Source organism: Prunus dulcis, chromosome 2 (genome assembly GCF_902201215.1).
Source record: "Prunus dulcis chromosome 2, ALMONDv2, whole genome shotgun sequence".
In the NCBI taxonomy this organism is placed as follows: Eukaryota; Viridiplantae; Streptophyta; class Magnoliopsida; order Rosales; family Rosaceae; genus Prunus; species Prunus dulcis.
This window is the reverse complement of record NC_047651.1, coordinates 13,116,181-13,130,977: the sequence shown is the minus strand read 5'-3', so window position 1 is coordinate 13,130,977 and position 14,797 is coordinate 13,116,181. Positions and strand designations below refer to the sequence as shown.

General features: G+C 34.6%; 2 protein-coding genes across 2 annotated transcripts; both read left to right on the top strand.

Annotated features, from left to right (window-relative positions):
- Positions 1–1,127: 1,127 nt before the first annotated feature.
- Positions 1,128–5,168, top strand: LOC117617785 (very-long-chain aldehyde decarbonylase CER1-like). The gene is made up of 10 exons (XM_034347344.1): positions 1,128–1,241; positions 1,425–1,648; positions 1,854–2,086; positions 2,182–2,401; positions 2,530–2,905; positions 3,055–3,162; positions 3,542–3,742; positions 3,896–3,991; positions 4,105–4,278; positions 4,769–5,168. Exons 1-10 carry the CDS (start codon positions 1,182–1,184, stop codon positions 4,961–4,963), a joined length of 1,887 nt encoding a protein of 628 aa, XP_034203235.1. The 5' UTR covers positions 1,128–1,181; the 3' UTR covers positions 4,964–5,168.
- A 4,959-nt stretch (positions 5,169–10,127) lies between these two features.
- On the top strand, positions 10,128–14,201 carry LOC117617786 (very-long-chain aldehyde decarbonylase CER1-like). Its single transcript, XM_034347345.1, has 10 exons — positions 10,128–10,209; positions 10,648–10,871; positions 11,083–11,315; positions 11,423–11,642; positions 12,034–12,409; positions 12,557–12,664; positions 13,075–13,275; positions 13,369–13,464; positions 13,580–13,753; positions 13,858–14,201. The coding sequence occupies exons 1-10, from the start codon at positions 10,150–10,152 to the stop codon at positions 14,035–14,037; spliced, it is 1,872 nt and encodes a 623-aa protein (XP_034203236.1). The 5' UTR covers positions 10,128–10,149; the 3' UTR covers positions 14,038–14,201.
- Positions 14,202–14,797: the final 596 nt, after the last annotated feature.

Genomic DNA, 14,797 nt, shown 5'->3' with positions numbered 1-14,797 from the left:
CCATATTTATTAGTCAGGCGACGTACATGTTCGAAACCTAGATCCGATTTATTAGGCATACTCAAAGTCTATTTTCACCTTTTTCTTTTTTGTTGTTGAAAATATCAGTACTTTAAAAATACATTTAAAGTCTATTTACAGTATAAGAAAGAGGCTTTGAACTTCCTATAATTTATAAAATTATCATCAATTTTTTAAGAACAAACTCAATCTCAAAACCTCACAAAAAAACCAAAAACACCAAAAACAAAAAGGTAAAACCGGAAATTAGTATATTAAGTAAACTCAAAAATAGGATAGTTGACAGTAATAGGGATTTTTTCGAGTTTGTTTATAGAAATTAAATAGTATAATGTTTATCTATAATACTAGTAATAAGAATGTATAACTAAATATCTCTAATAAGTAACAAACATACCCTTAAGGCATAACTTTTTCGGGGCCTTTTACTAAAGTCCTAGTATTACTCTTTCTAGATTGTTGGATTTAATTTGTAGGTGGGTGACTAGAGACTTTAGCGGGTTTAAGTTGACGTAAAAAAAATTAATGTAGAGAGGTGTGTGAGTAATGTATGATTGAATTTTTTTTAAAGGTAATACTGGTTTTTGGCGAATTTCTTTTTAATACAAGTCACAATCTAAACTACAAAAAGAAGGGGAAGTTTCTTACACACAGAAGTTATTACCAAGGTGTTATGAGAATTTGAACATAAAATCACTGGTCTATAAGTCAAGGTTTTTTTTCACTAAGATTTATAGATCTCGTTGGCTTTGATGATTTTTTTAGTTTTAGTTTTAGTTTTTTTTTTTAATATACAAACGACATTGAGAAAGAGAAGATTAAACTTAAGACCTTATAATACATATGATATATGCTCTTAACCACTTGAGTTGTTGTTGAGTGAAAGTTCTTCCCTTGAGTCGTTCTAAAAAAGGTAAATTTATCATTACAGAACGTTGTATAAGAAAGTAGGTGGACATGGTGCGTATTGTCAACCTGATATTGTACAATTCATCACTTTTTTTTATCAAAATTTATGACAAACAACCAGTCATCTTCCCACTAAAAGAAAAAGAAAAAGAAAAAGAAAAAAAGAAATGGCTTATATGGACACCACAGTACCCACCTTGAAGTATATATATACTCCTTCAAAGCTACACTACAAAGAAACAAAGAAGAAGATGGCTTCTGTGCCTGGAATTCTTACTGATTGGCCATGGACAACTCTTGGAAGCTTCAAGGTTCTCTCTCTCTCTCTCTCTCTCTCTTGCATGCCTGTACATAATATGACGTGTCGAACTGCAACCTACGTATGCATAATGCATGCCATACCTCACCACATACTTCCATTGTTTTCTTCATCATATATATGTGAATATTTTGGTGTTCTAACTTTTATATGGGCCTCTGGGATGTATATGCAGCACGTGATCTTGGCTCCATGGGTCATCCACAGCACCTGGTTGTTGGTTGCTAACGATGGAAAAGAAAGAGACATTTCATACTTCCTCATACTTGCAGTTGTGTTGTGGAGGATCCTCCACAACCAGATATGGATCTCTCTGTCTCGATACCGAACTGCCAAAGGCAATGGCCGGATCCTTGACAAGGGTCTCGAATTCGAACAGGTCGACAGAGAAAACAATTGGTCAGTACAAATTAATTAATAAATATAAACGCATGTATAATAACTTAAAAGGTGGTTAAACAATTGATTAGGAGCATTTATCCTTGCATCAAGGTGCTAGATTCAATTCCCCCCTCCCCAATATCTCGCTTGTATTAAAAAATAATAATAATGATCTGGCTAAACAAATATTTATTTATTTAATTTGTTTGGCTTTGGACTGCAGGGATGACCAAATATTGTTCAATGCACTCCTATTCTACACAGGGAGCAGGTACCTGCCTGGTGGTCAACACGCACCGTTTTGGAGGGCAGAGGGACTTCTTTTGACCATTGTGCTTCATGCTGGTCCTGTGGAGTTCCTGTATTATTGGTTTCACAGAGCACTTCACCATCATTACCTTTACTCTCGCTACCATTCTCATCACCATTCCTCAATCGTTACTCAGCCAATTACTTGTAAGAACAAAAAAAAACTATTTAAATGTTTAATTACATTGATTTATTTGTATTAAATATTACTTAATATTTAATATATGTTTAATTTGTTGCAGCTGTGATTCATCCATTTGCGGAGCATATAGTATATTCTGCGCTCTTCTTTATACCAATTTTGGGAACTATTTTGACGAGAACTACGTCTGTGGTATCTTTTACTGCTTATATTACTTACATTGACTTCATGAACAACATGGGCCACTGCAATTTCGAGCTCATTCCAAACTGGCTCTTTTCTCTATTTCCTCCTCTCAAGTATCTTATGTATACACCCTCGTAAGTCTCATTGTGTTTCGTCATTTACTTGATACAAGTAGTTTTTATTTTTTGTTTATGACATATTAATTTAACACAATTATTTTTGAATTTGTTTATAATTGATGTAGCAACTTAATTCTGTGCAGGTACCACTCCTTGCATCACACACAATTCCGAACCAATTACTCACTTTTCATGCCAATCTACGACTACATATATAAAACCATGGACAAATCTTCGGATGCTCTCTACGAAACTTCACTCAAGAGAGAGGAAGAAACACCAGATGTCCTTCATCTAACCCATCTAACAACACCTGAGTCCATCTATCATCTACCGATAGGATTTGCTTCCCTGGCCTCTAGGCCCTACACATCAAACTGGTACCTGTGGTTGATGTGGCCAGTGACATTCTGGTCTATGATTTTAACTTGGATCTATGGCCGTACATTTGTGGTTGACAGGCACCGTTTTGATAATCTCAAATTACAAACTTGGGCTATACCAAAGTACAGTTTGCAAGTGAGACCAATTTCTTCTCTAAACTATCGCTTGTATTAAAAAAAAAATATAAAAATTTCAAACTCGCACTTTAATAAACCATATTCGGTAAAGAAAAAGAATTATTACTGATATTGGTTGAACTTTAATTTAATTAAACCTTAATGCAGTACTACTTGCAATGGCAAAATGAAGCTATCAATGGTCTGATTGAGGAAGCCATAATTCAAGCAGAGGAAAAGGGCGTCAAAGTCTTATGTCTTGGTCTCTTAAATCAGGCAAGTCTGTTGTTTTTCTTCCCTTTTACTTTCAAGGTAAATTATTTTAGCTCAAATCCACTTCTAAGTTAACCAAGTTTTTAATGGTCCATGGCATATGTATGTATGTATGTATGCATGCATGCATGCATGTAGTGGGTACTGTAGGCTCATTTAAGACTCAAGCTAGCTAGCTCTACTGCTCTAGCCGATCTTGGTTTCTCACCCATAAATGCCAATCAGTAGAGTTGGTAATGAAGTAAACTGCCTGAACAGATTGACCAGAAAAAACCTGCAACATTTTTAATTATGATGATTAAAATTAAAGATATAATATGAATATAATTATATTAGAAATCATCGATTTAGAATACATGCTAAATTACATCGGTTTATGCAGGGTGAGGAGCTGAATAGATATGGTGGTCTGTATGTTCACAGGCATCCTAATCTCAAAATAAGGGTTGTGGATGGAAGTAGCTTAGCTGTGGCCATAACCCTAAACACCATTCCAAAAGGGACCACCCAAGTTCTTCTTAGAGGCAACCTCACAAAAGTTGCTTATGCCATTGCTTTTGCTTTGTGCCAGAAGGGTATCCAGGTAAATATATATGTATCGAATTTTATGTTTGACATGACTCTATAGCTCGCCTGTAAGAGTAGAGAAATTTTATGTAGGACTGTCATACCATGTCATCATCATGCGGATCGGTGTTGCATCTAATGACTTGTCTTTGAATTGCGTTTATTTTAGGTAGTTACATTACACAAGGATGAGTATTTGAAGCTCACCAAATCATTCAGTAGCACTGAAAGTAGCTTGGTTCTTGCAAAAAGCTACGCACATAAGGTATCAATTACCTGCCACAAATTTTAATGTTTCAATACCATTTATCATCTATTAGTTCTGTTCTGATTTTGGATACTTGATTATGATATTAAAATTGTTTATGTAATGTGCAGATTTGGTTAGTGGGTGATGGATTGAGTGAAGAAGAACAACTGAGAGCACCAAAAGGAACATTATTTGTTCCCTTCTCCCACTTGCCACNAAAAAAACTGCGCAAAGATTGTTTCTACCACTACCCACCAGCAATGAAGACTCCCACATCTCTTGAGAATATTCATGCTTGTGAGGTAATTAAGCAATTTATTTATTTTTCTTGTTATTGATTAGTAAATTAGGACTGATATAAATATATATACATTCCCCTTCTATTGAGGGACGCCCTTTAAGGTACTCTACGATATTTTTTTTCAACGATCCAGATCATCTATTTTGTAGGTCTTCATTCATAGATCATCCTTGAAAAAATATTAGAACAAATTGGAAACCGTTTAGACATCTAATTGTATTCTACAAAATTATTGAACATGGTGTTGCAAGAAAGTACTAAAATTTCAATAATTTAATTGAGTTATCAAATGATATCGGATTCAAGTGATTTTTTGTAGATATGAACTTTGAATGAATATCTATAAAATAGATGGGTTGGATTAGTGAAATATAATGCAGAGTAGGCCCTACAAGGATGTTCCTCAAATAAGCTTATTTGAAGAATCCCGAAAGCTTTCTATATATAATATTTATGTTATTAATTTGCATTGTTCATTATGTTATGAACAGAATTGGTTGCCAAGAAGGGTGATGAGTGCATGGCGCATAGCTGGCATAGTGCATGCCTTGGAAGGTTGGAAGGAGCATGAGTGTGGCTACACAATGTCCAATGTTGACAAAGTTTGGCAAGCAACTCTTCAACATGGCTTTCAGCCTCTTATCATCACACCAAAAATTAGTCGATCGCCTTCATCAAAACATTAATTAATTACATGCACCCTCTTCTTTATTATATGCAATCCGTTTTGTTTTGTTTTTTGGCCAAAAGTAATCCATTAGGGTTTTTAATTATGTGACTCTATTAATATGGCTTTTATTATCATGTTGTTTATCAGTTACTCAATTATGGGATATCACTATTTATTGAAGTACCTTTCATCCCAAAAATATGGTTTTGTGGGAGGATATAGTTATGCTTTGGCTGACTTCCATTGTTCAATGAGGATTTGCAAAATAGATCTAAATTTTTTGCTTAGATTTTCTCTGTCATGATCTGCTTGACATAGAATCTGAATTCCTCTATTTTCGTGACCGAATTTTTCCTGATTTTCAAGACAAGATTTTAACGAAGGCCCTGGTTTGCATCCAAGTTTCAATTCAATAAGTAAACAGTTTTTTTCATTGAATGAAGCTTCTTTTCCAATTAAAAAAAGAAAAGTACCAAAAAAGAAAAAGAAAATTGAAGTTGTTTGGTGGAGAGATAGGAAACTGTTTCAAAATTAAGTTTAAGCCGACATATCTTCTCACCAATTTATAAGAGTTTGGTATGTCGAAAGAACTTTATTCAATAAGGGAGCAGGACATCCGTGTCAAACAATACTAGCAAAATAACCACAAAATACGATATTCAAGTCTTGTTTTGAAAACAGCTTATGTGAAAAGGACGAGGCACATTTAGTTAATGTCATGCATCCATGTGACTTAATTTCATCATCAAGGGACGAGACATTAGTTAATATAATATATGGATGTTATACATTGGTGAGCATAGGACTATGGGTTTATTAGTCCCCTTATAATGAAGTGTTTTCGGTGGACCCGGTATTAGCAATCCCATTTAAGACTAGGATTAGATGAAACAAACATGAGACTAAATTTAGTCCAAGCCAATCTTGTATAACAAATGACTCCTTAATTTTTACATTTGTTTTTTTATTTTTTATTGTAACAACAACAGCAGCAACAGTAAAAGATTAAAATAAAGGTAAACACATGTATATCAACAGTTTTATTTTTACCTTTACCTTTACCTTGTTTTTTTTTTTCTTGGGGTAACAACACCAACAACAGAAAGGGAAAAGGGAAGCATGTGTATATCAATAGTTTTATTTTGACCTAGTAGCAGTATACGTCTTCTCTCACTCTAAATTTCAATCTATAACTTATTTTATGGTGCTGATTGATTACATAATATATATTTGATAGTTTATATATATATATATATAGGAGGGTGATGATTGATTCATATACTTCATATATATATATATATTTATACTATACACAATTCTTTATTTAGTTAACGAACACTGAAAGAAAAAATAGTCTTTATGCCGAACATAATGGTATTTAAGTTTCTCAATTAACGTCAAAATTTGTATTGATTTGTGATTTGCATGCTAATTGATGATGATTTTTTTACTTTAATCTTAGGACCGACCCTGAATATGCACTAGAAACAAGCTTCATCAAATACACTTTTGTTTCACTGTGCTACACGTTGGAGTATATATATAATTTTTATAATATTAATATATATAATATAAAGTAAAAAAAATTCAGGAGCCTCAAAAATTAGTGGCCCTGTACAGTGACGCCACTTGCACCATGCGAGGGCCACCCCTGAATTTATGATCATCTAGCAATGGAAGTCTCAGAGTTGAGAGGATACATTTTCCCAAGAAAAAAATTCCAAAAATGAAAGACGACAAAAGAGACCTGATTAGTTCTGCATAAAGGGCAGGTAGAATTTGATTGGAACCATGTATCAATGCAATGAACATGGAAGCAATGGTTGCATATGGGCAGCTTTCGGCACCTTTGGCCCTCCATCACTACTTGTAGGCACACCACACAGTATGGACAAAAAGCAGCACTGGACATGTCCTTGTTGCAAGGATTTGGATGGTAAATATTGAGCATTGTGCTGTGCCTGAAAACCTATGCATAAAGACGTACGGCGAAGACAATTGTTGCGGTGACAAAGGTATTTTTGCCAGCTTCCTGTTGTGATGGTTATGGAGCTTGCTATTTTGCCCATCAACCCCATTAATTTCTGCCACCTACGGTTTTTACTTCACCAAACTTGAATGAACAGATCTCCTCTCTTTTTCTTGCTTTGTTTCAATGGAGGGGAGTGGTTTTTGGTTGATCTTCATAAAAAATATTTCAGGGTGCAAGCAATATTGAGTTTAGATCTACACGTTGTTAGATATATCTCCATCAACCATTAAAAAATATATAAAGAAGACTTCGTTCTTTGATTGAAGCAATAGGAACATATATACCAACTTCTATCGCATTAAAAAAAAAAAAACCAAACTTCTACGGTTGTCAATACTGTTCATCATTTGATGAAGGAAAATGTTGCCTGCTTTATGTAAATTCTACTCAGACATGTTCGTAGATTTTTGTGGGAAAATAAATTTATATGGGCAATGTTGGATTTACCAACATTAGAAAGACAATTTTTACGATCAAATCGTAAAATTTCAAAAGCTCTTAATTAAAACTATAATGAGTGCGGGTATAAGAACTTCAAATACGTATTCATATTTAGCAGAAATAGTAGGTGGATCTTAAAATGTTGGATTTACCAAGACATATTGCTACAATTTTGTGAGTAGGGAAAAACGAATCTACTTGGAGCATGGAATGCTCAAAGCTTGATCAATCTTTTCAAGCAGAAGCAAGTTGAAGATCCAATGTTCTTTTACACAGTGGAAGTAGATCAAGAAAACCATGTGAGAAACTTTTTTTTATTTTAGGGATGGAAGGTCCAGATTATGAGTGCTTTGGGGACATGATGGTAATTGATACTACATATCGAACTAACGGGTACAACTTGATTTGCACTCCTTTTGTAGGGGTTAAATATCATTCGCATAATATTTTGCTTGGTTGTGCTTTTTTTGTTGGATGAAAAAATTCCTACATTAATTCGGTGGTTGTTTGAGACATTCTTAGATAACACATGGCTTAAGACAGCTATATCAGCTTCATGAAAAGTGGTGTCCAATGTTTAGCCTATATACTTTCCCTGTCAGGATCAAAGCTTCCCAAAGAATGAGAGTATGAATAATGTTTTTCATCATATGTGTGCTAAAACAATGAGGCTTCCTGAATTTGTGTATCATTATGATAAACGAGCAAATGGTATGCGATCACGAGAGTTGGAAGAAACTTTTCGTTGCAATAAGGGATTACCTTCTAGAGATGCCAAAAAAAAGTGAACTTCTGCATGCTGCTAATGCCTACATGAGAAAAAATGTAAAATTATTTGAGACTAAGGTTATTGATAGTTTAGTAGTAAGAATGTGGAACACTCCAAACCTTTGAGCTTAATGAGGAGGGTCTCAAAAGAGTGCATGTTGTCCAATTCAACTCTTTAAATTTCAATGTCTTATAGTTGCAAGATGTTTGAATCCATGAGTTTGTTATGTCGTCATGCTCTAAGGATATTGAATGTAAAAGAGGTTACTAAGATACCATCTCAATACATATTGAAACGGTAGACAAAAGAAGCAAAGAAAGGACGGGATGCAAATGAGCATGCGGAGAATCTCTACAACTAAGTGATATATAAATCACCAGTGACTTTGCGTCGAAATAGTTTGATGCGAATGATTTATGATATATTGAGTAAGGGAGTGGAGACAGATAACACTCATAGAATTGCAAAGCAAAAATTGAAAGAAATGGAAGAATTGATTGAAAAAGATAGGCTGAAGTCTAATCAGTTCAAACTTCTAAAGTTCTAATGAAGAAAGTAATGAGGTTTTGAAAGATAATACTCTTGTGGACACTAATAGAGGTAAGAATTTGTTTGATGAGACATTGGTGTTAGATCTCTCATGTGTGAGGCCAAAATGGATAACTAACGCCATATTAAAGCCCAATTTTGAGAAACGCAAGAAGAAGACATCACTCTACTAAGAATTTTTTTCATTTTTTATTATTCCATCAATCTCTTCTAATTAATTATTATTTATTGATTATAAGAATAATTATTGTTATTATTTGCTTTTGTAGAAAAAATTAAACAACCAAAAAAAGAGGTTCTTCACAAACTAATGGTCATGCGGCCGGTACACCAGCCATGCTGATTCGTCGGGCCCATATTTATTACCCAAAATTTTCTCATCAGGTAAACCGCACATGCTCATTCGTCGGCCCCACAGTTATTAGTTAGGCACCGGTGTACATGTTCGAAAACCTAGATCCAATTTATTAGGCATGCATATTTGCACTTTTTTGGGGGCCTTGGTAGAGTCCCCAACTAGTATACCCTTCCTTGATTGTTGGATATTTTTGGGTAATGTTTGGTGCTCTTTTTCTTTCCACTTCTCCTCAACAATAAAGATTGCATTTGGGCTTTAATTAAGAACAAAAAAGAGGTTGGTGTCAGTTTTTGGGGTTAAAGTTGAAAATTTGATGATGACCTTGGTTTTAGGGGTTTGATTTTGAATGTAAGGATTTAATTTGAAGGCGATGGGTGTAGAGAGGAGGGTGACTCTAGACTTTAGCGGGTTTAAGTTGATGTAAGAAAATTAATGTAGAGAGGTGTGTGAGTAATGCATGATTGTTTTTTATTTGGAGGTAATATTTGTTTTTGGTGAATTTCTTTTTAATACTAGCGATAATTTAAACTACGAAAAAGAGGGGAGTTTCTCTTTCACACACACTACTAAGGTGTCATAGGTGTTTAAACCTGAGACTATTGGTCTGCAAGTCAAAGCCATTTTTCACTAATTGGTACTTTCCCATTCTCTTTGACGATTTTTTTAATTTTTTATAAAATTTTTATACAAGGGACATTGAGGAAGGAAAATCAAACTTAGGACCTCATATATATGCTCTTAACCACTTGAATTTTTTTTTTTGGAAAATTTTTAGTGTAAGTTCTTTCCTTGAGTCGTTCAATAAAAAAAGTAAATTTATCATTACAGTTGTATAAAAAAGTAGGTGGACATGGTGAGTATTGTCACCCTCATATTGTATAATTCATCACTTTCTTTATCAAAATTTATAACAAACAACCAGCCATCTTCCCATTAAAAGAAAAAAAAAAAAAAAAAAAGCTTATATGTACTCTACAGTACCTACCTTGAAGTATATATATATATATATCATATAGTCCTTCAAAGCTATGCTACAAAGAAACAAAGAAGAATATGGCTTCTGTGCCTGGAATTCTTACTGAGTGGCCATGGAAAGCTCTTGGAAGCCTCAAGGTTCTCTCTCTCTTTCTGTCTCTCTTGTTCATGCCTGTATATTATATGACATGTCGAACTGCAAGCTACGTATACAAGCCATACCTCATTACATACTTCCATTGTTTTCTGTCCAGCTTCATCATATATATATATATATATATATATATACAGTCCTGATCTCTTGGACCCCTGTAGTCCAAGAGATTTATGGTCACTTACCGTTGGATGTAAATTCAACGGTTCACTCATTTATGACTTGAATCGGGTAATAATCATTTATGTCATATTGCATTTATATATATCATTTTGAACCATTGGATTAATATTCAACGGTGGGTGACCACAATCTCTTGGACTCCTGTGGTCCAAGAGATCGGAACTATATATATATATAGATATATGAGCTTATTTTGGTGTTCTAACTTTTATATGGGCCTGGGATATATATGCATGCAGTACGTGATCTTGGCTCCATGGATCATCCACAGCACCTGGTTGTTTGTGGCTAACGATGCAAAAGAAAGAGACGTTTCATACTTCCTCATGCTTGGAGTGGTGTTGTGGAGGATCATCCACAACCAGATATGGATCTCTCTGTCTCGATATCGAACTGCCAAAGGCAATGGCCGAATCCTTGACAGGGGTCTCGAATTCGAACAGGTCGATAGAGAAAACAATTGGTCAGTATAAATTATAATAAACATAAAAAATGTGTATAATATATAACTCATAAGGTGGCTAAACAATTGGTAAATTGGTTAAGAGTATTTACCCATGCATTCGAGTTTTTATGTTCGATTCCCCCTATCCCTAATATCGCTTGTATAAAAGAAAAAAACAGGTGGCTAAACAAATACTTATTTACTTAATTTATTTGGGTTTGGAGTGCAGGGATGACCAGATATTGTTCAACGCACTCCTATTCTACACAGGCAGCAGGCACCTGCCTGGGGCTCAAAAGCTGCCACTTTGGAGGGCACATGGAGTTCTTTTAACCATTGTGCTTCATGCTGGTCCTGTGGAGTTCCTGTATTATTGGTTTCACAGAGCACTTCACCATCATTACCTTTACTCTCGCTACCATTCTCATCACCATTCCTCAATCGTTACTCAGCCAATTACTTGTAAGAACAAAAAAACTATTTAAATGTTTAATTACATTGATTTATTTGTATTAAATATTAAGTATTAAATATTACTTAATATTTAATATATGTTTAATTTGTTGCAGCTGTGATTCATCCATTTGCGGAGCATGTAGTATATTCTGCGCTCTTCTTTATACCAATTTTGGGAACTATGTTGACGAGAACACTGTCTGTGGTATCTTTTACTGCTTATATTACTTATATTGACTTCATGAACAACATGGGGCACTGCAATTTCGAGCTCATTCCAAACTGGCTCTTTTCCCTATTTCCTCCTCTTAAGTATTTTATGTATACACCCTCGTAAGTCTCTCTCTCTCTCTCTCTCTCTCTCTCTCTCAAAACCTTCAAACAAACAAACAAAAAACTTAATTCCTTAACCTATTGGGGGAGAAGGACTAAGGTTGTCTATTTCAAAGTGAGCTTCTTAAGTGGGTTCAAGGTGAGCGAGGTTTGGTGGTTGTGATATAAAATTGAAGTATCAACCCGAAACCTTAAACTGTTTGGTGGAAAGACGAAATAAATGTTCAATTGGGGAGCTAAGTGGGTCCAAGGTGAACTAAGTTAATTGCAAACATTGTATAGTCATGGCATATGCTTTGTAATATATTAGGGGTTGGAAAATGACATATTAATTCAACAAAATTATTTTTGAATTTGTTTATAATTGATGTAGTAACTTAATTGTGTGCAGGTACCACTCCTTGCATCACACACAATTCAGAACCAATTACTCACTTTTTATGCCAATTTACGATTACATATATGAAACCATGGACAAATCTTCGGATACTCTCTATAAAACTTCACTCAAGAGAGAGGAAGAAACGCCAGATGTCCTTCATCTAACCCATCTAACAACACCTGAGTCCATCTATCATCTACCGCTAGGATTTGCTTCCTTGGCCTCCCAGCCCCACACATCAAAATGGTACCTATGGCTGATGTGGCCTGTGACATTGTGGTCTATGATTCTAACTTGGATCTATGGCCGTACATTTGTGGTTGAGAGGCAACGTTTCGATAATCTCATATTACAAACTTGGGCTATACCAAAGTACAATTTGCAAGTGAGACCAATTTCTTCTCTAGACTATCGTTTGTATTAAAAAAATTCAGAGATTTCAACCTTGCACTTTAATAAACCATATTCTGTAAAGAAAAATAATTATTACTGATATTGGTTGCACTTTTATTTAATTTATACTTTAATGCAGTACTACTTGCAATGGCAAAATGAAGCTATCAACAGTTTGATTGAGGAAGCCATAATTCAAGCAGAGGAAAAGGGTGTCAAAGTTTTATGTCTGGGTCTCTTAAATCAGGCAAGTCTGTTGTTTCTATTCCCTTTTAATTTCAAGGTAAATTATTTGAGCTCAATAAATTCACTTCTAAGTTAACCAAGTTATTAATGGTCCATGGTATTTGTATGTATATATGTATGTATGCATGCATGGATGTATGTAGTGGGTACTGTAAATTTATTTATGGTTTACCCTACAAGGGACCCCAGCTAGCTACCTCTACTGCTCTAGCCGATCTTGGTTTCTCTCACCCATAATGCCAATCAGTATATATAGTTGGTATTGAAGTAAATTGCCTGAACAGATTGACCAGAAAAAAAACCTGCACCATTTTTAATTATGATGATTAAAATTAAAGATATAGTATGAATAATATTATATTAGAAATCCATCGATTTAGAACACATGCTAAAGTACGTCTGTTTATGCAGGGTGAGGAGCTGAATAGATATGGTGGTGTGTATGTTCACAGGCATCCTCATCTCAAAATCAGGATTGTGGATGGAAGTAGCTTAGCTGTGGCCATAACCCTAAACACCATTCCAAAAGGAACCACCCAAATTCTTCTTAGAGGCAACCTCACAAAGGTTGCTCATGCCGTTGCTTTTGCTTTGTGCCAGAAGGGTATCCAGGTAAATATATATGTAAGAAAAAATTTGTGTAGGACTGTTGTACCATGTCATCATCATGCTGACTCTCTTGCCTTTAATCACTTGTCTTTGAAGATAACTACATTACACCACGATGAGTATCTGAAGCTCACCAAATCATTAAATGGCATGGAAAGTGGCTTGGTTCTTGCAAAAAGTTATGCACATAAGGTAATATGCATGCTACGAATTTTGCCTTCTTCGCTTTTAATGTTTCAATACATTAATTTTGTGTTCCTATTTTGGATACTTGATTATAATTTTAAAATAGTTTATCTACTTGCAGATTTGGTTAGTGGGAGATGGATTGAGTGAAGAAGAACAATTGAGAGCACCAAAAGGAACATTATTTGTTCCTTTCTCCCAATTCCCACCAAAAAAATTGCGTAAAGACTGCTTCTACCACTACACTCCAGCAATGAAGACACCCCCATCTCTTGAGAATGTTCATGCTTGTGAGGTAATTAAGCAATTGTTTTATTTTTTCTTGTTATTAATTAGTAAATTATGACTGATATATATTTTTATGTTAATAATTTGCATTGTTAATTATGTTATTAACAGAATTGGTTGCCAAGAAGGGTGATGAGTGCATGGCGCATAGCAGGCATAGTGCATGCCTTGGAAGGCTGGAAGGAGCATGAGTGTGGGTACAACATGTCCAATATTGACAAAGTTTGGCAAGCAACTCTCCAACGTGGCTTTCAGCCTCTCATCATCTCTACCACTCACACCAAAAATTAGTTGGCTTCATCAAAATATTAATTACATGCACCCTCTTCTTTATTATAAGTAATCCCTTATTTCCGTTGGGTTTTTAATAATGTGACTATTCTTATGGCTTTTGGCTTTTATCATCATGTTGTTTATCAGTTACTCTATTATGGATATCACTATTTATTATTGAAGTAGTATTCGTCCCAACAAAAAAACCTTAAGACGAGAAATATCAGCTGGTGGGGAAATTTGCATAATTTTATAGAAACTTTAACAGAGTTAGACATAAATCGTGCATTGCAATACTTTACAAAGTTTATATAGTAATGACGCACATACAAATGTTCATGTGATATTTATGCAACATTTCCAATATATATATATATATATATATATATATATATATTGGTTGTGAGGTGGAGAGATAATGTGTTTCAAAAATACTTATCCAAAGTTTGATTGTGATTCTAATTCAAAACTTTAAGCCGACATATCTTCTTTAAGCAACACATCTGCGTCAAACAATACTAGCAAACAACCACAAGATCCAAAGTACAATATTCAAGTTAAGTTTAGAAAACAGAGTGTATATGTGAACACATTATCGAAATTAACAGTGGAAAATCAAGTGTCATGCATCGATCTGACTTAAAATCATCCACAGTGGAAAGGGCGAAATTAACGATCTCTATGGACATAAAAGCATCCACAACGGTGTCAAAATTTGGTAGACACATTACATTAATATCAAACACGAAATATTGCAATTGTTGACATCACTTGTGTT

Coding starts and splice junctions, on each gene's coding strand:
- LOC117617786 (XM_034347345.1), top strand. CDS start 10,150: ATGGCTTCTGTGCCTGGAATTCTTACTGAGTGGCCATGGAAAGCTCTT. Junction 12,410..12,556: donor TACCAAAGTACAATTTGCAA/GTGAGACCAATT, acceptor ACTTTAATGCAG/TACTACTTGCAATGGCAAAA. Junction 13,465..13,579: donor CAAAAAGTTATGCACATAAG/GTAATATGCATG, acceptor ATCTACTTGCAG/ATTTGGTTAGTGGGAGATGG.